The following is a 24,650-nucleotide window of genomic DNA, read 5'->3' on the forward strand; positions in this document are numbered from 1 at the left end:
CAAAGGGAGGGAACAATGCCTCAACTCTGTCTGGGTTTATTAGTCCTGACCTCTGGGGAACATATCTGATCAAGGAAGCCTGGAAAAAGGAAGGATTTCCAGCAGTCTGGGCACATGTATTTGTAAGATTAAAAGTGATCAGGCTGAGGGAGTATGGCACACCGGATATACAACAGGGCATGATGCCCTCATAGCAGAAAAGTATTCTTTTACAGATGAGCAGGTGAGGTTCAAGAAGGTTAAGCCGTCCAGCTGGGAAGTGCTGAGCTGAAGCTGAAACCAGAGAACCTGACAAGGATAAATGTATTGACACCATACATACATGGAGGACCATGTTTCATATCGAGGAAAATGCAACTTTGTAGAGGAATTTTATACAGGGGAATCTTTGCCATAAGAATATGTTTCCTGCCTGTACTGTTTTCCACCTTTTTATGTGCTAAACCTGCCGCAAATGCATTAAATTAGTTAAAATGGATCACGTAACAAAAATAAAAGACTGTGAGATCATTCTTCTCGTTACATGGTGCATGCAGGGCTGATAAGCTCTTTGGGCACATGAGGTAATGCCTTGGAGGGTGCAGTTGGGCAGAGGGGCAGGTGGAAGGGACAGCCCTGCCTCCTCCCACTCCACCTCTAATCTGGGGGTTGCATGCAGTGGAAGAGAAGCTTCCTAAGGCTAGAAGGATCTGACTTCTCTTCCTTCTTGGAATGACTCATCTTTGACCTCTCCCAGCCAAAGTCACCATGTGATTTATTAATGAGGGAACCACAGCTATGACAACACTTATAGTTACAAGTATTTATTAAATGTAGCTTACGTGAGTTAATAACAGACACAGTAGCGTACACGTGTGAAACATCATATACAGTACAGGACCCAGGAGGGGCATCCCGAGCTTCAGGATCTAACTTGGAGCATAATCTACTGGGTTCAGGGCTGCTGAAGGTTCAGGGCTGCTGAAGGTTAGCGACGCATGAGACACATTTGCTCCATCAGTGTAGAGTAGTGGTTCTCAACCAGGATGATTTTGCACCACCATCACTACCTCTTCTCCCCAGCCTTGCTGTGACCCCAGGGATACTTGGCAATGCCTGAAGATACTGTTGGTTGTCACAACTTGGGGATGGGGCTACTCACATCTAGTGGGTAAAGGCCAGGGATGCTGCTAAACATCCTAAAATGCACAGGAAAGCCCCCTCAATGAGAAAAGTCTGGCTCAAAATGTCATGAGGTTGAGGAACCCTGGTGTAAAATTCCCTTGAACTTCATTAAGAAAGAAACAAGGGAGCGCTAATATGCATAATACCCACCTGTCTGTACCCTGAGACTAGTCCTTGATGAACATCAAAAGCTTGGAACTCAGTCCTGTAAAATTCATAGCTAAGACAAAAGAATAGAGCAGTTTCCTGTACTAGACACTGGAGGGCAGGAATTTCCAAAGATAACATTGTTCTAAGCAACTACAGTGATTTAAAAGATTTATTATTTTCTTGATCTAGTGGAGACTGCCCATTTGTAGAAATAGATATAACTTTTACATATAAATGAAAATAGCTATAAATATTTAAAGTATGGGGGTGAGCCTGGCCGGTGTGGTTCAGTGGTTGAGCATTGACCCATAAACCAAGAGGTCACCAGTTAGATTCCCAGTCAGGGCACATGCCCAGGTTGTGGGCCAAATCCCCAGTGGGGGACATGCAGGAGGTGGCCAACCAATATTCTCTCTCATTGATGTTTCTATCTCTCCCTCTCCCTCTCCCTTCCTCTCTCTCTCAAATCAGTAAAGAAAAAAAAAAAAGTATGAGGGTGAAAAATCAGCCAAAGTTGCAACACACTTTAAGTGATTGTAACTGTTAAGAATACAAGGTGGTTATGCTAGCTTGGTATTTTAGTCGAGGATATTTTGGTTGCAAGGAACAGACATCCCCTTGAGCTGTCTAAACCTGAAAGAGATTATCGAGAGGCTACTGGAGAGTTCCACTGAATACAAGGCAGTTGACAATCAGGCAGTGGTGTGCTGAAGTGGTTCATGTCCTGCTATAGGGACATGTTGTACGTAATACTTCCCAGCTCCCTGTTCAGTGACTTCACTGTGGTAGCTTGGTATCAGCCATGGCGGGAGCATTTACACCATGGGAATCAGCAACCGTTAAAAATTGGGTCTCCTTTTCCTTTCCTTCTCATCTTGCTTTTTAGGCATTAGTTGTGTGAAATTTTAGTTGTGCACATCACTACAACCAGCCCATGAGCAGCTGGCAGGGAAGTTCCAGGGCTTCAAGAGCAGAAAATTATGAACTTCCCTTGGAGGTCTGCCAATACAACCCAGCTCCACTAGCTCCAGACTCAGGACTTCTTTCTTCAAAACTCCTGGCAAAGAAAACCCAAATGGCACAGCATCCACTCATGTTTCCAGCAGCTGTGCCATGGGGTAGGTTTACTGGAAGGTGGAGTATACTATGGGGCAGTTTCTCAGACAAGAACCTATTGTCATGATCTGGGTAGATGCCTCTAAAACGGTCTACCACATTCCACTTAGAGCTGTCTATCAATGGTTTCTTCCCACATATGTAAAATACGCCCTGCTACCATAATCCAAAAACAGTACGCAGTACTCTAGCACAGCCCTCTCTCCTGATAGCAGACCATAGAATTCGTGAGTAATGCCACAGAACCAGGCTTCTCAGAGTCTACTATCTCCAGATAGTAACTATTTCTCCTTTGGTTCCTTAGACAGCCCATCTGACTATTCTGAAATCCGTAAAATAAATATTAAATTCAGCTCACACCCAAACACTATAAAGTCAATAGTGAGAGACAAGGAAGGAAGAGAAGAAAATATTTTAGTAACTCCTATTTAAAAGAAAATGATGGTTATCTGCTCAATAGGCATGTCCTTGCTCTGGAATTCAGTGGGCCTCTACTTGAGTTTTCTGTCAGGGCTAGCCAAGGTCTTCATCCATTGTCACAGGCTACTTCAGACCCTTTGAACTATGTAAGATATAACTGGGCATGAGACATCCACTGGCAGGGCAACTTGCCTGCAACCCAAACCAGCTGGGGAGCTTTCTCTTGTCCAGGGTCCCACTGGAAGCTCATTGTTTTTACAGTTATCAGTCAAATGGGAGACAGCTGGATACCCTCATGGGTGGGACACTGCCTCTAAAATCCAAAGTAGCCCATAGGAGTTATGCCTCTTGCTTAGTTGTAGGAGGCATAAAGCGCTAGTTCTCAAATTTGGCTGCATTCTGGAATTACCTGGAGAGCTAATATTGATATCTGGTTCTGGCCCCAGAGATTCTGACTCATTTGGTATGGGATGGGCCCTGGGACTTTAAAAACCTTCCTAGGTAGGCCCTAGCCTGGTAGCTCAGTTAGTTAGAGCATCATCCCAATACACCAATGTTGTGGATATGATCCCCGGTCAGGGCACATACAATAATCAACCAATGAATACATGAATGGGTGAGGCTGTGGGTCATTGTTTCTCTCTCTTTCTCTCTCTCCCTTCCTCTCTCTCAAAATCAATAAATTTAAAAAGATGGGTTTTTTTTGGGGGGGGGGGACCTCCCCAAGTAAAGAGGATTCTGCGAATATGGTGGAGTAGGAAGCACCAGGAATCTGTCTCCCCACCTAGACAATAATTGCACTGGCAAAATCTGTCTCATGTAACTACTTTGACACTCTGGAGTCTATTGAAACTTGGATGGTAGCCCTGGCTGGTGTGGCTCAGCAGTTAGAGTGTCGGCCCACAGACCAGAGAGTCCCAAGTTCGGTTCCCGCTAAGGGCATGTACCTCAGTTGCAGTTTGTCTCTGACCCCAATTGGGGTTGTGTGGGTGGCAGCCACTCAATGTGTCTCTCTCACATCGATGTTTCTCTCTCTTCTTCCCTCTCTCCCTCCCGCTCTATCTGAAGATAAATGCAAAAATGTCCTCAAGTGAGGATAAAAAAAAAAAAAAGAAGAAAAGAAAAAGAAACTTGGATGGTAAATTAAGGTTAATTTCAGTAAAATTCAACTTCCCACAGTAGCAGCTACCCATTTCCCACTTCCAGCCATCTGGCAGGCAGCTGTGCATATGTTCCTGGACAGCTTGCATGCAGCTTGTGCACACTAGGCTGGGTATAAAGGACCTTGTCCTCCAAATATCAGGAATCTGTGCTGATTGCTGCTTCTGATCACTGAGGTGCGGACAAAGAGGCAGGCAGCCATTGTTGTTGCACCTCCTCCCATTGTCACAATCCCCTTCCCCTCCAGTTAAGGTGACTCCCAGGGAATTTAAAGGGCCAGTGCACTTTCTTTCTCCCTTCATTTTTATCTTTTCCCTCCTTTGGAGCCATATATTAAAGAACAGCACATTAAAAAAACAACTACATACATGGGGAAAATTAGAATGTGACTATGCATGACCAGGGAAAAGCTCTGAAGAGACCTTAGATTACATCTTAGGCACAGAGACAGCTTACAATAACCAAAAAGACAAACAAACAAAATAATGAAAACAAACAAAAAGCAGCTAACCTGGGGAAGGAAGGTAATCTTATTTCCAGAGTTATCACAGTATTAGATTCAAATGCAGAGTTTCAACAACAACAAAAAAACCCACAAGGCATACAAATAAAAAACAGTAAAGTATGACTGATTAAAAGAAAAAAATAAACAGAAACTGTTCTTGGAAATGACCTGATGGCAGATATACTAGACAAAGACTTTAAAACAACAGTCAAAGATGCTCAAAACTATAGGATGATTTGAGAAAAAAGTCAAGAAAATACTGTATAAAGAAAATGGAACTATCAATAGTGAGAAGACCTAAAAAGAAACCAAAAGCATTCTAGAGCTGAAAATGACAATGACTGCAATGAAAAATTCACTAGAGGGGCTTAAAAACAATTTTGAGCAGGCAGAAGAAAGAATCAGTGAATTTGAAGACCAACAATAGAAATTATCAAGTCTGAGGAACAGAAAAAAACATTGGAAAAAAAAAAAAAATGAACAGTGCCTAAGAAACCTATTGGATACCATTAAGTGACTCAAAGGGGCACAAGAAAAGTTAGTGGGGTGGTGGTGATGTTCTATATCTTAAAGTGGTTTTTACATATACTTGTGCTTGTGTAACAAACCCAATAAAGTATACAATTAAACTATGTTTTATTTTATGTAAATTATACTTCATTTAAAAATGTATTATAAAGCTTTAAAAAACCTACAAAAGACTTAAATGATCCTGTTTTGTTTTGTTTTTAATGGGACAAATTCCAATCCCCTGGTCATGACAAAGAGAAGATACAGGCATGTGAATTGTTATGATTGCAACTATCTAGTTCTTTCATCATCAAAAGAGAATCTGATGACATCATCATTCACAGAAGACTGAAATAATAAACACAAAAACTGGAGAGCACCATAGAACCAACAATAGATCATCTGAGTTATGATTTTTGAAAGGTCTCAAAAGTTCCTGCTTGAAAACTGTCTGCCCTCTTAAGATCTCCACATGTCCTTCCAAATCAATGCACCATAAATGTTAAGTCTTCAAGGAAGAAACTGTATAAAATTCCAATGTGATCTTAGGGAAACAAAAGGTAAGAGTTTATCCCTAATTTCAATCAAGTCAGCCATATCCAATTTTTTCTGCACACAGACAATTTTATATTCCATAGATTAAATATTACAAAGGAGTTTTATAAACTTGATGGCTAAAATTTCAAGGTCAATACACAAATGATCTAAAAATTATAGTTTAGCCTCCAGTGAGTACTCAAATACTTCTGAGAAGGAGCACATATTTTATAGTTATCAGTTCTATCAACTATCTAGAAATGATCAACTTCATAAAATTATTTAATTACAAATAATAAGTTCCTTCATAATTATACAACTCTTTAGAGTCCAAATAGGTATTTTCATAATTATCTCTTTTCTCTGACACCCCACCCTGAAGGAGTTAAGAGAGGAAGTGGCATAACTTTTCTGTAGGAAAGGCCCTTTGTACTTTAGAAAAGATGAATGAAGTTTATAAGATATCTTGTATCAAGACCAGACTAGCAAACATCCTAAGACTGTGGGCAGAGAGCTCAAATAAATGGTGTCTCTTCACTGACTTGACTCTATTTTCATATAAAGCAACATCCAATGACCACAAGTGCCTGAAATCCTAGATAAAATCTATTAAGTCATCTAGTTGAAGTCATAGAGAGGCAGGATTCAACACAGCATACTCTGTATATATTATGCTTTATTTAATCTACTTCTATCTGTTTCTTTTTTCTTCCAGTAAAGGATGAAACACAAAAGAAAAAAACTTATGTTGTTATTGCTTTTATTGTCTCTATGGGCCTTGCAAAGAGAGTATAAATTCAGGTAACTTAAAAAAATTAATGAATATTTTAATCTGGTGTTTGGTAAGGATCTGGTTATATCAGAAAGGTTCTAGCTCATCCCCTGAATAAATTAGCATCCAACTGTATCAATCTAAAAATACCCAAATATATCAGCATAAATATAGCCTTCAGCATAAAAGTTCTTTGTTTCTAATGAGATCAAAGCAAAATGTAATTTTTGTTGGCCAATATGTGTGAGGAGAAGCAATATAAAGTTGATAATACAGTTACTGTGTAATTATGGCAATGTAGTGTTAGTATTTAAATATTATCGCAATGCCACCATTTTTAAACAAGTAGCATCTTCTTTAAGAAACATTCTTAATATTGGTACTTCAGGAACTATGCATGGTATTTGCCCTCCACATGTTTGAGACAAGCAGAAAAACTTCATTTCCAATGAGCAAATTTCATTGTTCTAATGATATTAAGTAAGTTTTTCTCATTTTTATCTCAAATAATTAGTTATTTTTTAAGATATAGCATGAGTAATTTTTATCAATCATTTGAAATGATATAGCATATGAGCAGTATTTTCAGTCAAATCACCTCAGTAACTTTTATCATGTCCATTACTATATAGTACAACCAACAATGTACTTGGCACATAGTGTGTGTCTTGGGCCGTCCATTCAGACTGCTATAACAAAATACCATGGCCTGGATGGCTTATGAACAACAGAAATGTATTTCTCACAGTTCTGGAGGCTGGCAAGTCCAAGACAAAGGAGCCAGCAGATCTGGTGTCTGGCGAAGACCTGTCCCTGCTTCACAGACAGCCATCCTCTCGCTGTGTGTTCACATGCTGGACGGGGGGAGGGAGCTCTCTGGGATTTCCTTTAAAAAGGCACTAACCCTATTCAGGAGGGCTCCACCCTCCTGACCTAATCACCCCCCCCAAAAGCCCCACCTCCTAATAAGATCACATTGGGAGTTAGGATTTTAACATATGGATTTGAGGGGGACACAAACATTCTGTCCATAACATTATATGTTCATTAAATATTTGGTAATAATAGGTACAATTAGGTAATAAAATAAATGGACTGACTGAGTATAACTGTAGTCCTCTTAAATGTGAAAACCCTTCATGTAAGTTTAAAAATAATATAATGCTTTTTATTTATCCTAAGCACAAAGAAACTACAGAGGATATATCAGTGTTGGTAAGTATTTATACGCCATGACCTCTTCTCTGAGGACTAAACTGGTTGGGGGCAATGGAGAACCTGCAAGTCCTTGGTTCCTGCAGACAGGGTAAACCAAAGCAGTTATTCAAACACATGTTGTAGACATTAGTTTAAGGTCAGAATACTAGGAGTCAAAGACACAGCAGACTGGCAGAGTGCTGTTTCTGATAGAGGAGTGGGAACTGGTTAGGGGAATGAGTTACAGGAGTCAGAACTCAGCCTGTAAGAACCTTGTGCCTTTTAAAGCTATGTGCAAACACACAGGAACAAAGTCTTGGCTAAAAGATTCTCAGCAGATTGTATTAATCATATGCCACCTACAAAATCATGCCATTAGAACGTGTGCAAAGAGGAAAACTTCCCCAAAGATCACGAAAGATCCAATATCATTATGTGTTCTTCAGTTTCTTCTACAGTCATGGGAACCCACATAGTGAAGTGAAAGCAACTTTCCTTTCTGATACTTGTTGTGTCCAGGGGCCTTGTCTCTCTGATGGTACATTACCCCCACTAAGACCATCACTCCATACTTGGGTGTGCTATGCATGAAATAATATAGTAAGGTTTTCATGTACCAGGCAGAGTATATTTCCCCTATATATAGCCATAACTAGCAAAGGGCAGCAACTTTCAACCACCTGAAAATAGCAGAGAGAAGGAATGGATTAAAATGCTTTCTGGAAAACTGTATTAAATGCAATACAATCTAACGATTATTCTATTATCTAATCAGAATTCTATAGCTTCATCATACTAATACTTATCATTCAAAGGTATCATTGTCAATGGAAGTGGATGCTGGGTAGAAGTCACATCTCATTCACACACCCCTGATGTTGTGGTTACTCTTATCTGTGAACACAGGCACAAAGATCATGTCATGACAATGATTCAGCTCCATAGCTGCCCAATCCCCTCATTGACTTAGCCCAGGGTCAGCTCTCCAAAGGTATCCTAGCCAGTGTTTCAGTAGAGAGAAGCAGAAAGACTTCATTAGTAGGACAAGTAAGGACTCAGGCACAACTGCTTGTCTTTCCACCTACTCTGTGATTATGGACAAGAAAATAAAAACTCTTTGTGCCTTGTTTTGTTATCTAGTAAAATGGGGATGATAATAATAAAAGTACCTATCTCATAGGCATGGATTAAATTAGATAATACTTATAAATTTATTCAATAGGTATTAGCTTTCTTTTTATGGCTCAGTAGTTTCTTTAATATTTTTAATTTTTCTATTACAGTTGGTATATTAGCTATTAATGAGAGGCATATAACCTCATCTAGCATATAAGGAAACATTTCCTTTAAGAAGGGATATTTAAAATGAGACTTGAAGGCCATATGGGAATCAGTGGGTTGAATTTGTGCAGAGCTAGGCAGGAGATATAACTGAAACAGTGTGAAGGGTGAGATCATGTAGAATATTATGGCTATATAAGGATGAGGACATGATCCTTGGACAACGGGAAGCCATTGAACTCTGTTAAACAGAATAGTGATATGGCAACACTGGATCATGGCGCTGGAAGCAGAATGGGAATATGGAGAACACGTTGAAAAGGGCATTGCAAGGATAGGCTAAGAGGGTAACACATTGCTCATTGTGGGGGAAGGGAATATGGAAGTTCATTATATTAGTTTCTTCACATTTGTGTACCTTTGAAATTTTCATACTAAAAAGGCTTTTAAAAAATTGAACAGTGAGAACAATTAGGAGGCTACTGCAGTAGCCCAGGCAAAAGATGATGGTGACTTGAAGTCATGTGGTGGCAGGAAATGGAGATAAGGGTGGATTTGAGAGGTGTTTTGGAGGTAAAACCAGCAGCATTTAAGAATGGATTTGATGTTGGGACTTAGGGAGTGCTCTGAGCACAGAATGACTCATATTTCTGCCTTGCATTCCAAGTGGATCCAGGAAGGTAAGGCAACATATGAAGAGGACCTACTTTGGGGAAGAGATGATGACCGTAACATCTTCATTTTGTGGTGTTTGTGTAAACTTTAAGTAGAAGACTTCAGAACACAGTTGGATATACGAGTCTTACATTCCTGGGAGAAGTCTAGTTAGTTATACATAAAAATCTGAAGCCACAGGAAAATGCCCAGGAGAAACCCTTCTGAGAATAATCATCAAATCAAGGCTTCTGAGCAGAGAGGATATTTAGACAGAAAGTAGGAATATATTTCCACTGTGATAGGAGAAAATATTCAGTACTATAGGTACATTTGAATGCGAGTGGCATAAAGTTGAGGAAGTTTTCATTTGATGGCTATTTTCTCTGTGAATTAGAAGAAGAATGAGAACTATAGAAACAAAGATTTCTGCGCAGCACACAGAGTTAAGTTGAGGTTGACAATCATGATTTTTCCATGCCACTACCATCAAAGCTTATCACTCTTTTTCTTACTGCTTCACGCTCATTTTGCATTCTACACCTTACTGTAATACAGCCTATGATTTGATAGACACTCAGTTATCTCAAACTCTAATAAGATCCACTGTGACTTCTTTGCATTATTTTTCTTGATAGGTCTGGGAATAATCAACCAGAATTAAAGCTCTCAGACTGGTTTTCTCCCAGGTAAGAGGGCCAAATCTGCCATGTGCGATTAATCCACAGATTGCTCAATAGAAGTTAACAGATGGCAACAATACCACGGCTGGCATTCCGAATGTAGGCGAGCAGGTGGATCTTTGATTCCATTTTTAAAAGTAAGCAGTGGCCAAGACCCCCTGGGACATTAGGAGCCACATCCTCCATGAATAAGTGTGTAGAAAACAAAAATTTAAAGGACCTAGAATGATAGTAGGTCAAAAGTGTAAGGGTGTATTTGAGACCATTTGGTCGATTCTCCTTGTTTCACCAATGAGAGACCAAAGCCCAAATGTGCTTCAGTTTAGTACAACAGCTTTCCTTCGGGCTCTCCGCCTCCTTCTTCTCATTCTACCCATCCATCTTTCTCTCTGCTGCTACAGGATTTAAGGACTTCACCTAAATAAAATTCAAAAGGACACATCCATGTAAGATTATTGGACCATGGTTCACAATATCTTCCCATAATATCATAACATTTGTCAGATCTAATCAGGACACAGAAAGCACACCAATTATTTAAACAGAGAATCTGACATAAAGAATTGTTACCTAGTATAAAGTTGTTAACTAGGAAACTGGGAAGACTGAAAAGAGAATTCTGAGGTGTTATGGAGGGAGCAACAAGAGGAAGTAACTATTTCTCCTAGGGCTGAAGAAGCAAAAGGAAGAGGCTGGGATTATTAAACCTTCACAATGTAGAGAAGCTCCAGGTGCTTAAACACCAAAGCCTCGCGTCTGGTGTCTCTGAGCTCTAGGGAAGCCTCTTGGGGCAGGGAACCAGACCGCAACGAAGCACGGTGAGACTGATTTTGCAAGTGTTAGAAAAACTGAAAGCTGGACTAAACTGCTGCTTTGAAAGGGAACTGCTACTGCTGTGGTGAAGACGTATTGCTGGAGTGGGACTTGCAGGAACAAGACACAGACAAGAAGCCCACAGGTAACAGGAACCAGCAAGCTCCTTCTTCCCTCAACCTTGTCATTATCCTCCTTCTAATATATGGAAACATACATGATTTTTTCATGTTGATCTTGTATCATGAAATTTGATTAGTTCTTAAAGATTTTTTTTTTTTTTTTGGTAGATTTCTTAGAATTTTCTCTGCTAGTAGAGATAGTTTTACTTCTTCCTTTCCAATTTGAATGCCTATTATCACTTTCTTGCCTAATTTCTCTGGCTAACCTTCCAGTACAATGTTAAGTGGAAGTAGATAAAACAGATATTCTTGTTCTTTTTCCTGATTTTAGAGGGAAAGCTTTCAGTCTCTCCTCCGGACCACAGGCCGACGCTCTAACCGCTGAGCCAAACCGGCCAGGGCGAGTCTCTAACAATAAGTATGATGTCAGCTGTGGATTTTACATAGATGCCTTTTATCACGTTGAGGAAGTTCCCTTTCATTCCTAATTCTGGGGGAATTTTTATCATGAAAAAGTGTGGGTTTTTGTCAAATGCCCTTTCTGTGTTAAGATAATCATGTGTTTTTTTTCTTTCATTTTCTTAATATGGTATTTTACACCGATTAATATTTGTATGTTAAACTAGTCTTGCATTCCTGAAATAAATCCCACTTGGTCATGGCAGGATTTTAATATGTTGCTCAATTCAGTTTGCTAACATTATGTTGAGGACTTTTGCATATACATTCATAATGGAGATTGGTCTATAGTTTTCTTTTCTTGAATGTCTAATGCTGGCCTCATAGACTGTCTTAGAAAGTGTTCCCTCTTCTAGTTATTTAGAAAACTTACAGAATAATTGCTGTTAATTCTTTTTTTTTTTTTTTTTTTCATCCTCACCCGAGGACATTTTTCCATTTTTTCTGTTCAGGTAGAGTGGGAGGGGGAGAGAGGAACAGAGAGAGAGAGAGAGAGAGAGAAACATGAAAGGGACACATCTAGTGGCCACCACCCGCACGACCAACCAGGGCCGGGGACAAACCGCAACGGAGGTACGTGCCCCTAGCGGGAACCGAATCTGGGTCTCCCTGGACCACAGGTTGATGCTCCAACTAAACCAAACTGGCCAGGGCAGCTGTTAATTCTTTAAATGATTGGTTGAATTTGTCAGTGAAGCCATCTGGTCCTGGCTTTTCTTTGTTGGGTGATTTTTGATTACCAATTCAATCTCTTTACTTGTTATAATCTATTAAGACTTTTTATTTCTTCTTGAACCAGTTTCTGTAATTTGTGTATTTTTAGGAATTTGTCCATTTCATCTAGGTTATCTTATATGTTGGTGTATAGTATATTGGTTGTTTATTATATTTTCTTATAATCCTTTTTGTACCTGTAAGGTTTATAGTAATGTCCTCACTTCTATTCCTGATTTAAATAATTTAAGTCATCTTTGTTTTGTCTTAGCCCATCTAGTTGAAGGTTTGTCAATTTTGTTGATCCTCTCAAAGAACCATCTTCTGGTTTCACTCATTCTATCATTTTCCTTTCTCTATGTCAGTTGTCTCTGCTCCAGTCTTTTTTTTCTTCCTTCTGCTTATTTTGGGTTTGATTTGTTCCTTTTCTTTCTAGTTCCTTAAGGTGGAAAGTTAGGTTACTGACATGAAATATTTCATTCTTTTTAATATAAGAGTTTACAGCTATACATTTCCTTCTGAGTACTGCTTTTCACTGCATCTCATAACTTTTAGTAGGTTGTATTTTTATTTTTATTCATCTCAATGTATTTTCTAATTTCCTTTGTGATATATTTCTTTTTTGACCTATTGGTTGTTTAAGAGTATTGTTTAATTTGAGGATTTTTCAGATTTACTTCTGCTATTGAGCTCTAATTCCAATCCATTGTCAGGGGAAAGAGAGTTTGTATATTTCCAATCTTTTTAAGTTCATTAATATTTGTTTTATGGCCTAACATATGATCCTGGAGAATGTTGCGTGTGTATTTGAGAAGACTACATATTCTGTTGTTAATTAAAGTGTCCTGTGTATGTCTGATTCTTTCTTCTGCTTGATCAAATCTGCTGTTGAAATCCTATAATGAGGTTTTTTTCATTTCAGCTATTATACTTCTCAGCTCCAGAAATTCTATTTGGTTCCTTTCTATAATTTCTGTCTCTTTATTGATACTCTGTATTTGTTGAAACAGTATTCTTTTGGTTTCCTTTAGTTCTTTGTTCATAGTTTCCTTTGGTTCTTTTAGCATATTTAAAACAGTTGATTTAGAGTCTTTGTCTAGTAAGCCCAATGTCGAGACTTCCCCAGGGACAGTTTTTTGGTATTTTTTCCTTTGAGTGGGCCATACATTCTTGTTTCTTTGCATGCCTCATAATTTTTGGTTGAAAACTAAACATTTTGAATATTATGATGTGCTCACTCTGGAAACCAGATTTTTTTTGCTTCTCAGAGTTTGTTCTTGCTTGCTGTGGGTTGTGTTTGTCTGTGTAGTGACTTTTCTAAACAAAAATTTTAAAGACTTTTTTCTTTGTCTTGTTCAGTCTCAGAGGTCTCTGTTCCTTTAGCTTGTGGTCATATAATGGTTTCACAGATATTTCCATAAGTGCCTAGAGCTGGGGCGGGAGGGATATTGGAGGACAGAAGAAGAAAGAGAAGAAAAAGGAGGAGGAGGAGAAAAAGAAGAAGGAGGAGAAAAGTACAGAAAAGAAAGCTAAGGAAAGAAGAAAAAATGCTCACAGTCTTTGAAGACTGGCTCTCTATTTGGACCCTCCTTCAGCACAGCAGAGCTACTTACAACTCTACCTTAGTCTTCACTTCCTGCTTGCACTGAGCATGAATATCAGCAAGAGATGAAATGACTGGGTCTTCGACAGATCTTTTCTGAGCATGCATCATGCCCTTAACATATGCATGGATTTCTCAATTCCATGTCATACACAGGATCTTGTCAAAGTCCTTACTTTCCATAGAACTCCTTTGCAAACTTTCCCTCCTAAGCTTTAAGCATACCTAGTTTTAATTACAAACCAAACTCTTTTGCCCCAGGTAGCAGAGGTTTCACTTAAGAAAAAAAGTTCTTCTTGATTATTTGAAAGCAAGGACCAGAGGGGGAGAGAGAAACATGCCCTGATTGTGAATCGAACCCATTACCTTTCGGTGCACGGATGACCTCAACCAACTGAGCCACACCAGCCAGGGCAGGGGTTTGTTCCTTTTTCAAATGTTTTCAAGGGCCCTGGCTGGTGTTGCTCAGTGGTTAGAGCATCAGCCCGCAGACCAGAGAGTCCTGGGTTTGGTTCCGCTAAGGGCACGTACCTTGGTTACAGTTTGTCCCTGGCTCCGGTTGGGGTCATGTGGGTGGCAACCAGTCGATGTGTCTCTCTCACGCCGATGTTTCTCTCTCTCTCTTCCTCCCCCTCTCTCTTCAGCTCTATCTAAAGATAAATGCAAAAGTGTCCTCAGGTGAGGATAAAAAATAAAAATAAAAAATAAATTAAAAAATAAATGTTTTCAAGGGCCCTGGCTAGTTTGGCTCAGCAATTAGAGCATTAGCCCACGGACCAATGAGTTGTGGGTTCAGTTCTGCTCAAGGGCATGTACCAGTTGTGGTTCATCCCAGCCCTGGGCAGGGTCGGATGGGAGGCAACCAGTCGATGTGTCTCTCTCACACTGATCATTCTCTCTCTTCCTCCCTCTCTCCCTCCCTTCTACTCTATCTGAAGATAAATGGAAAAATATCCTCGGGTGAGGATAGAAATAAATAAATAAGTAAATAAAATAAAGTAAAATGTTTTCAAGGAACACCCTCCACTCAGCCATTTTTCCATTCTGAGAGAGTTCTGAATTAAGTGAAACAGTCAGTCCTTCAGAAAACTCTCAAAACAGACAAACACAATTCCTTGGGAATTAGATCCACTCTTCTCCTAGAGGGATTTGGTGCAAGGCTATGTTTAAAAAAAAAATTTTTTTTTTTAACACCACAAAGCTTTCCTACTCCTACCATATTGAGTCATCTTTTTTTTCTTTTTAATTCTCACCCAAGGATATTTTTCCATTTATCTTCAGATGGGGGTGGATCATCAACGTGAGAGAGACACATTGACTTGTTGCCTCCCACAAGACCCCAACCAGGGCTGAGGACCGAACCCAAACCGAGGTACGTGCCCTTGACCAGAATCAGATCCAAGACTCTTTGGTCCACGGGCCCACACACTATCCTCTGAGCCAAACCAGCCAGGGCGAGTCATCTTTCTCTTGATTTAACTTCTGCTTGGTTGCTCTAAACCTTTGGCTATCTTTCAGAGTTCTGACAAAGTGGATTCTGGCAGTACACAGTAACATTAGCACTGAAAAAATGTGAGATTATGAAAACTGGGCAGTTTTGGTTTTCAAAATACGGTTTCTGAAAATAATCAATGTCAAAAAACATAGGACCAAGAGATTTTGTCCAAATATAAGAGAACCTGTTACTTTAGACTTTGGGCGACGTTTCAACTTGTGTCCTCAAAGATCTTGGAATCACAGTATAACTAATCTGTAAGTGTACTTTTGCAATGATCTGGTCATTTCTGACAAGCTGTTTCCCCAGTTTATCATAACCATCAAGGGTTAGGATTGCTGCAGACACAGATTTATGCCTAAGTACGTGATATTCACTGCAACTTTAAGCTATTTTGTTCATAATTCTTATGTCTTTCTTACAGAGCACCCACAAATGTAACTAACAACTGGCTAGCTCCAGTTGTGTGGCATGGCACTTACAAAGAAAACGTGTTGGAAAAGTATTATGCAAATCATAAAATTACTGTGGGGCTGACTGTGTTTGCTGTGGGAAGGTAGGTAACACTAAATGTCCTTTGTGTTCAGGCTTTTCATTGTAGAAAATGAGAAATTATCAATAACAACACCTCAAGAATCTAGAAAAAGTAGAGCCAAATAAAGCCAAAGCAAATAGAAGCCAGGAAATAATAAAGATTAGAAATCCATGACATTGAAAACAGAAAAGCAATAGAGAAAAACAAATAAATGAAACAAAAAGCTGGTTCTTTGAAAAACAATAAAATTCACAATCATCCAGGAAGTTTGGCAAAAAAAAAAAAAAAATGCCACAAATTACAAATATCAGGAAAGAAACAGAGTATATTACCCCCGACCTTCAGATATCAAAAGGATCATCAGGGAATACTACAAAACTCTCTACATACATACATTTGATAACTTAGATAAAATGGACCCTGAAAACTACAAACTAACATAACTCACCCAACATGAAATAGACCATTTGAATCCCCCTACAGCTACTGAGGAAATAGAATTTATAATTTTAATATGCTTTATTGATTTTTTAGAGAAAGAGGAAGGGAGAGAGAGATAAAACATCCATATGAGAGAGAATAAGCCGCCTCCTGCACACCCCCATAGGGGATCAAGCCTGCAACCTGGGCATGTGCCCTGACTAGGAATCAAACCAGGACCTCTCAGTCCATGGGACAATGCTCACCTCACTGAACCACACCAGCCAGGCTAGAATTTATAATTTTTAAAACTCCCAATGTCTCCAGGCCCAGATGGTTTCATTGGAGAATTCTACCAAATATTTAAAGAATTAACCTCAGCCCTGGCCGGTTTGGCTCAGCAGTTGGAGCATCAGCCTGCGGACCAGAGAGTCCCGGGTTCGGTTCCCGCTAGGGGCACGCACCAAAAAAAAAAAAAAAGAATTAACATCAATTCTATACAATCTCTTCCAAAAAGTAGAAGAGGAGTAAACACTTCCCAATTCATTTTGTGAAGCAAGTGCTGCCCTGATAGCAAAATCATACCAAAAAAAAAAAAAAAGAAAAAGTATTAAGTAAAGTTGAACAATGTATCTATTACCCATTAAAATGATAAAGTTTATAGTAACTTGTTATTAAATATTGATAGAAATTTGTTCTTTATAAAGAAAAAATACAGACAGAAAGAGGAAGGGAGGGAGGGAAGGAGAGAGGGAGAGAAGGAGGAAGGGAGAAAGAAAGGAAGGAAGGAAAGAGGGAAGGAAGATCTGTAGGGAAAGACTTCTTTACATGATGCTGCAGAAAGCTGATGTTACCATGGTAAAATTGAAATTGTAACTCATGTCTATAGCATGCCATATACAAGCATATACAAACATCAAATTGCACGTAGCTTAAAGACCAAAAGTTAAAAAAAAAAAACTATACTTTTATCTTCATGAACTCAGGATAGAAAAAGATTTCTTGCCCTGGCCAATTTGGCTCAGCAGTTAGAGCGTTGGCCTGTGGTGCAGAGAGACCCGGGTTCAGTTCCCACTAAGGGCATGTACCACGGTTGCAGTTTGTCCCCCGCCCTGGTTGGGTTGTGCAGGTGGCAGCCACTTGATGTGTCCCCTTCACATCGATGTTTCTTTCTCTCTCTCTCTCTCCAGCCCCCCCCCCCTCCCTCACTCTATCTGAACAAAAAATGGAAAAATGTCCTCCGGTGAGGATAAAAAAAAAAAAAAAGATTTCTTAAACAAGACACAGAAAATATTAATCATAAAGAAAAAGGCTGATAAGTGTGACTGTTTTAAAATTAACTTTAAGAAATCATCGGAAAAACCCAAGTTGAGGGCCAGTCTACAAAATACCTCATCAGGACTCTTCAAAATGGCCATTGTCAGGAACTAGGAGAGAAACTGACAGATTACAGGAGACCTGGGAGGCCTAAGTACTAAATGCAATGTGTGTCCTGGATTGGATCCTGGAAACTAAAAAGGCCATTAGAGGAAAACTGATGAAATCCAATAGATCTGTGGTTTGTGACAAATGTACCATGGTTTTATAAAACATTAACTTTAGGGGAAGGTAGTAGGTACGTGTATATGGGAGCTTTCTGTAATATATTTGCAACTTTTTAGTAAATCTAATAACACTCCAAAACAGAAAGTTTTTTAAAATTGAAAAAGTTTTTCATTGTAGTGTAAGTGCCTGACCATCAGTTTTTCTTGTTGTTGTTGTTTTATTGTAAATGCCTGACATTAAGCGTTTTGTTGCCTAGAAATCCATTTCAGAAACCCATCTTAAACAAACACATTGCCAGCTGTCACTTGGTTACTAGTTAAACACCTAGGTATAAAGAGCCAGCTTCCCCATCCATGAGATTTCCCTTTTAGAAAGCACTAGGGAATCGTGGTAACAGACTGCTTGAGTAACCTGGCTTTTTCCTTCCCACACTTTAATTCCTGCTCTTATGTTTTAAATTCATGAGTAAAGAGTAAATTTGTGAAACCCTAGGTGCATCTTGCAATCATAATAACCACAAGCGCTGGGCCAGCCACACTGTTGCTAGGGAAATGTCTGTGGGTGTCTCACCACAAGTAGTAGGGGCCCCAGTGAGTGGCTCCAGGCATTCCTAGCCTATACCATCACAATCAATAGGCTGAGACTGAAATAAAACAACCCTATGTCATACCACACTTAAAATTAATTCAATGGATAAGAGGCTTAAATATGAATGATAAAACTACTCAAAGAAAATGTAGGAGATTTTCACTACCTTGAGGAGGCAAAGATTTCAGAAACATGATACAAAAGCACTAACCATAAAAGAAATGTGAATAAATTAGACTTCTTTGGATTTGAGTTGCTAGCTTCCAATATGTCATTCTTTTCATTACTGTATAATGGTCCATCGTATACATATATATACCACATCTTCTTTATGCATTCATCTATTGATGGACACTTAGGCTTGGCTATTGTAAATAATGCTACAGTGAACATGGGTGCATATATCTCTTCCAATTAGTGTCTTTGTTTTCTTTGGATAAGTGCCCAAAACTTAGTTTTTTAAATAACTTATCTTTAATGTTGAATGTATTACAGATGTTCCTCCTTTTGCCCCTATTTGACCCCCACCTCCCCATTCTCGCCCCCCTCCTGCCTTTCCCCACACTGTTGTCTGTGTCCATTGGTTATGCATATGTGCATATAAGTTCTTTGGTTTATTTCTTCCCACCCCCATCCCCCTTCTCTTTGAGGTTTGTCAGTCTAACAACCAAGTTGTACTTCTTAATCCCTTCACCTTTTCCACCCATCCTCCTAACCCCCTTCCCATCTGGAAACCAACAAAATGTTCTCTGTATCTATGAGAATGTCTCTGTTCTGCCTGTTCATTTTGTTTGTAGATTTAATTGTTGATAGATATGTATTTATTGCCATTTTGTTTGTTCAAAATTTTTTTTTTTATCCTCACCTGAGGACATTTTTCCATTTTTTGTTCAGATAGAGTGGGAGGGAGAGAGAGGAAGAGAGAGAGAGAGAGAAACATCGACGTGAAAGGGACACATAGAGTGGCTGCCACCCGCATGACCAACCAGGGCCAGGGACAAACTGCAACCGAGGTACGAGCTCTTAGTGGGAACTGAACCCGGGTCTCTCTGGACCGCAGGCTGATGCTCTAACCGCTGAGCCAAACCGACCAGGGCTGTTCAAATTTTTTATCTTCTTTTTCTTCAAGAAGACCCTTCAACATTTCATGTAATACTAGTTTGGTGGTGATGAACTCCTTTAGCTTTTTCTTGTCTGGGAAACTATATGTCCATCAATTCTAAATGATAGCTTTGCAGGATGGAGTAATCTTGGTTGTAGGTTCTTGCTTTTCATCACTCTGAATATTTCTTGCCACTCCCTTCTGGCCTGCAAAGTTTCTTTTGAGAAATCAGCTGACAGTCTATGGGAGCTCCCTTGTAAGTAACTAACTGCTTTTTTCTTGTTGCGTTTAAGATTCTCTCTTTGTCTTGAACCTTTTGCATTTTGATGATGATGTGTCTTGGTGTGGGCCTCTTGGGGTTCATCTTGTTTGGGGCTCTCTCTGCTCCCTGGACTTGTATGTCTGTTTCCTTCACCAAGTTAGGGAATTTTTCTGTCATTATTATTTCGAATAGGTTTTCAATTTTTTGTTCTCGCTCTTCTCCTTCTGACACCTCCATGATGTGAATGTTGGCACGCTTGAATTTGTCCCAGAGGCTCCTTACACTATCCTCATTTTTTTGGATTCTTTTTTCTTTTTGTTGTTCTGATTGGATGTTTTTTGCTTGTTTATATTCCAAATCGATGGTTTGCTTCTTGGTTTTACCTACTCTAATATTGAATCTCTGTCAATTATTCTTTATTTCAGTTAGTGTCTCCTTCATTTCTGACTGATCCTTTTTTATGCTCTTGAGGCCCTCACTAAGTTCATTGACGTTCGAGCATCCTTATAAGCAGTGTTTTGAACTCAGCATCTTGTTAGATTGCTTATCTCTATTTCAGTTCGCTCTTTTCCTGAAGTTTTGTTCTGTTCTTTCATTTGGGACATGTTTCTTTGTCTCCTCATTTTGGCTGCTTCCCTGTGTTTGTTTCTATGTATAAGGTAGAGTTGCTATGTCTCATGGGTTTACTAGGATGGCCTATTATAGTAGGTGTCCTCTAGGGTCCAGTGGCACAGCCTTCCTGGTCTCCCAGCTGGGCCCTCGAGGTGCACCCCTTGTGTGGACTTTATACCCTTCTGTTGTAATTGAGACTTTGATTGCTCTTGGCACATCAATGAGAGGGTTTTACTCAGGCTGATCAGCTGCAAGAACTGACTGTGCCCACTGACCACCAACCTCTGACTACCTTGAATGATCAGTTGTGCAGGGGCCCACCATACAGAGCAAGACTTACTTCAGCAGGGCTCTGGTACCCACTGAGTCCATTTCTTGAGTGTGTCACTTGTGGAGGTGATTGGGTGGTAATGCTTCACAGTGTTCTGAAGCTGTCCACTGGGTGTGCTGGCTCTGGGGCAAGGTCAGCCACTGCCTGTGTTCTACCTGGGGCCACCAGGCATAAGCTACAAAGTGATCTGTAGATGGCTGCTTCTTGTGCTGGACTTGGAGGTGCCCAGGCAAAGCCAAGTTGTGAACCACAGCTGGCTGCTTCTAGTGCTAGGCCTGGGGCCACTTAAGGAGAGGTATGGGGCTGAGATCAGAAGCTGCTTGTTTGAGAGAATTTAGGAAAATCTGAAGCAGGATCCAAGATAGGGCATTCCTATGGTAAAGCCATTGGAAACAGCTTGGGTGGGCCCGAAAGTTGGGTGGGGCTGGGCCTCAGGGAATCTCCAGGGTGGGACAAATAGTGTGAGCCAGGTTGCTGGAGTCCCAGATATGGTGTCCATCTGCCAGCCTTGTGGGGGAAGGGCTCATCAAAGGAACAAAGGCCTCCAACAGCACGTCTGTCCAGGAGAAAGCTGCCTCTCCAGCCCTCGCCCCAATGCCAAACAACTCAGTTCTTCCTTGTGTATCTCTGGTGCCTTTTGAGCTGCCTCTCCAATGCTGGAGTTCAGAGGGAGCAAGTCCAAGTAAGTCCCTGCGGGGGCCCTTTAAGAGGAGCTTCCTGGGGCTCCAGAAGCCTCAGCTTCCCTCAGCCTCAGTTCCTGCTGGCTTTTACAGCCAGAAGTTTTGGGGACTTCTCTTCCTGGCACTGGAACCCTGAGCTGGGGGCCTGCTGTGGGACAGGGAGGACCGTCCCAGCTGAGGTGTCCTCCTGATTTTATCCGCCACACGTGGGCGTGGGGCCAGCCTGTCCGCCTCCGCCCCTCCTACCAGTCTCCATGTGGCTACTTCTTTAATTCCGTAGTTGTAGGACTTCCATTCAGCTTGATTTCAGGTGGTTTTGACTGATGGTTGTTCTGTAGTTTAGTTGTAACTTTGATGTGGTTGTGGGAGGACTCGATACTGCTACGCCACCATCTTGATCAGAATTTCCCAAAACTTAATTTTAATGATTATATAAACATTATTTGAAGCTGAGCCGCATATGATTACCTTTCCTTTTTAAAATTTACCTGAGGCTATTTGTTACTGAGATTCTTTGACTTGAATCTTGAGAGACCGGAAATAAAGTTTATTTTCCAATCCAGTAATACTAAAAGCCACAAAGCAAAATAAGAAAGTCAATGCAGACAGTGGGGTATTAACCTTCCTACCTCTGACCATTTGTACATAAAGTGAGACTACTCCTAAAGCGAGCCACAGACATCAGTAACTGCTCTCACAGTGACCCAAGACCTTTGTCGCCTACAACGTCCAGAGCAAATTCCCTTAGAGCCCTGAGAACTCTGGCTCTCTCTGTGCACCGAGGGCTGTGCTGTTTCTGATCTCGCCAAGTTCTATTCACTCTTGCGAGGAACTTCTCTTCTCTCCTGTGATCCACAGAACCCCATCAGGGAGAGAGAGGAAATTTCACTTTCTTTTATACCGCGTAGATAACATTTTTGGATAAATTGCAGTCAGTGGAATGTAAATAGTGTGTTCCACTAAAATATAAGAAAATGAACATAATTGTTTCTCTTTTACTTCACAGATATATTGATTTCTATTTGTTCAACTTTATAGTATCTGCTAATAAGTATTTTATGGTTGGCCAGAAAGTCATACTTTATGTCCTGACAGATGACTTCTCAAAGGTGCCTTGGATACAGCTGAGTCCCCTCTGGACAATCAAAGTTTTTGAAATCAAGCGAGAGAAGAGATGGCAAGATGTTAGTATGATGCGCATGAAGACCATTAGTGAACATATTGTAGATCACATTCAGTATGAAGTTGACTTCCTCTTCTGCATGGATGTGGATCAAGTCTTCACACAGAAATATGGGTTGGAGACCCTGGGGGAGTCAGTAGCTCAGTTGCATTGTTATTGGTATAACGCACATTCTATAGAGGTACCTTATGAGAGAAATCAGTCATCAGAAGCATATATACCTATTGGTAAGGGAGACTTTTACTACCATGCTGCTGTATTTGGTGGCACTCCCATTCACGTTCTCAACATTACCAAGGAGTGCTTCAAAGGAGTCATGATTGATAAGAAAAATAACATCGAAGCAGTATGGCATGAAGAAAGTCATTTAAACAAGTATTTCTTTCTCCATAAACCCACTAAACTCTTATCTCCAGAATATAACTGGGATGCTCATGCAAAACATACTGGTGAAATTAGAGCTAAAAAAATCCTTTGGGCTCCTAAGTATTATAACATTCTTAGAGCAACACAGAATATTTAAGGCCTTTCTTAACAGTTCTGAATTTAAGAGCATCAATTTATCTTATATCTTAGATAATTAGCACTTGACAAATTTAATACTAAAAAAATCACCAACAAAATGGCAAGTCCACCAACACAGCAAATTCATACTTTCATTTTGAATTGTATAACATGGGATGTAGCAGTTGCAGAAAGAATGTATTGACATCAGATGATGGTATAGCAATTTCATATCCTCTGTGAATGTTGAAGGTGTGTTATTTGCTGGATCACATTGAACAAAATAGAATCTGTCACAAGAAAGTGAAACCTGAAATATTTTCATTGACCCAGGTAGATACACATTTCTCATATCGTGTAAGGAAAGGGATTGTGTAGAGGTGTGGATAAGGGAAAGTCACTATAATTGTACCATATACTCTATGTAAAACTTTGAGGACATTAAAGCTGCTACCAGATGGGCAGGCAGTTACTTAGGAAACTTTGAGTCATTTAAAAAAAAACTACGTGGGGGTTTTTTGTTGTTGTTTTTGTTTTTATACTCACCCAAGAATATTTTTCTATTTATCTTCAGACAGAGTGGGAGGGAGGGAGAGAAAGAGACAAACATTGATGTGAGAGAGACACATTGACTGGTTGCCTCCCACACAATCCTGACCAGGGCCAGGGATGATCCACAACCGAGGCATGTGCCTCTGACCGGAATCGAACCCATGACTCATTAGTCCACAGGCCAAAGCTCTAACTGTTGAGCCAAATCGGCCAGGACAGAACTATGTGTTTTTTGTTTGTTTTTGTTTGTTTGTGTTTGTTTTTGTTTTTGTTTTTAATCCTCACCCAAGGACTTTTTTTTGCATTTATCTTCAGATAGAGAGGGAGGAAGAGACAGGAGAAGAGAGATAGAGACACATGACACACGGATGTGAGAGAGACACGTTGAGTGGTCACCACCCACACGACCCCAACCGAGGTACGTGCCCTTAGAGGGAACCGAACCCAGGACTCTGGTCCACGGGCTGTCTGTCACTCTAACTGCTGAGCCAAACTGGCCAGGGCAGAACTGTGTTTTAAAACTACAAGTTTGTTATAAAAAAAAAAAAAAAAACTAATAAAAATGATATGGAGTGCTGGTTGGTTTGGCTCAGCTGTTAGAGCGTTGTTAGCCCATGGACCAGAGAGTCTCAGGTTCAGTTCCCACTAAGGGCACATACCTCAGTTGCAATTTGTCCCCGGCCCCAGCTGGGGCTGTGTGGGTGGCAACCACTCTATATGTCTCTCTCACATCGACGTTTCTCTCTCTCTTCTCCCATCTCTCCCTCCCACTCTATCTGAAGATAAATGCAAAAGTGTTCTCAGGTGAGGATAAAAAACAAAAATGAAATGGAGAGATAATTGAAAGCCTCCCTTTACTCTCCCTGTGAAAACCTGGCCCTCAATATTCCTTTCAGATGCATTTACATACCTACCACATGAGTATACACACACATGTGCTGCGTGCTTATATATTTTATACATATTGACTAATCACACAC

At 40.2% G+C, this 24,650-nt stretch overlaps 1 protein-coding gene across 1 annotated transcript; it reads left to right on the plus strand.

Annotated features, from left to right (window-relative positions):
* Positions 1 to 5,123: 5,123 nt before the first annotated feature.
* Positions 5,124 to 23,137, plus strand: LOC118630217 (N-acetyllactosaminide alpha-1,3-galactosyltransferase-like). Its single transcript, XM_036262011.1, has 6 exons — positions 5,124 to 5,586; positions 6,279 to 6,364; positions 7,518 to 7,550; positions 10,106 to 10,156; positions 15,781 to 15,912; positions 22,438 to 23,137. Exons 2-6 carry the CDS (start codon positions 6,285 to 6,287, stop codon positions 23,135 to 23,137), a joined length of 996 nt encoding a protein of 331 aa, XP_036117904.1. The 5' UTR covers positions 5,124 to 5,586; positions 6,279 to 6,284.
* The last annotated feature ends 1,513 nt before the right edge of the window (positions 23,138 to 24,650 follow it).

This window comes from Molossus molossus, unplaced genomic scaffold (genome assembly GCF_014108415.1).
Source record: "Molossus molossus isolate mMolMol1 unplaced genomic scaffold, mMolMol1.p scaffold_m16_p_14, whole genome shotgun sequence".
NCBI classification, from domain to species: Eukaryota; Metazoa; Chordata; class Mammalia; order Chiroptera; family Molossidae; genus Molossus; species Molossus molossus.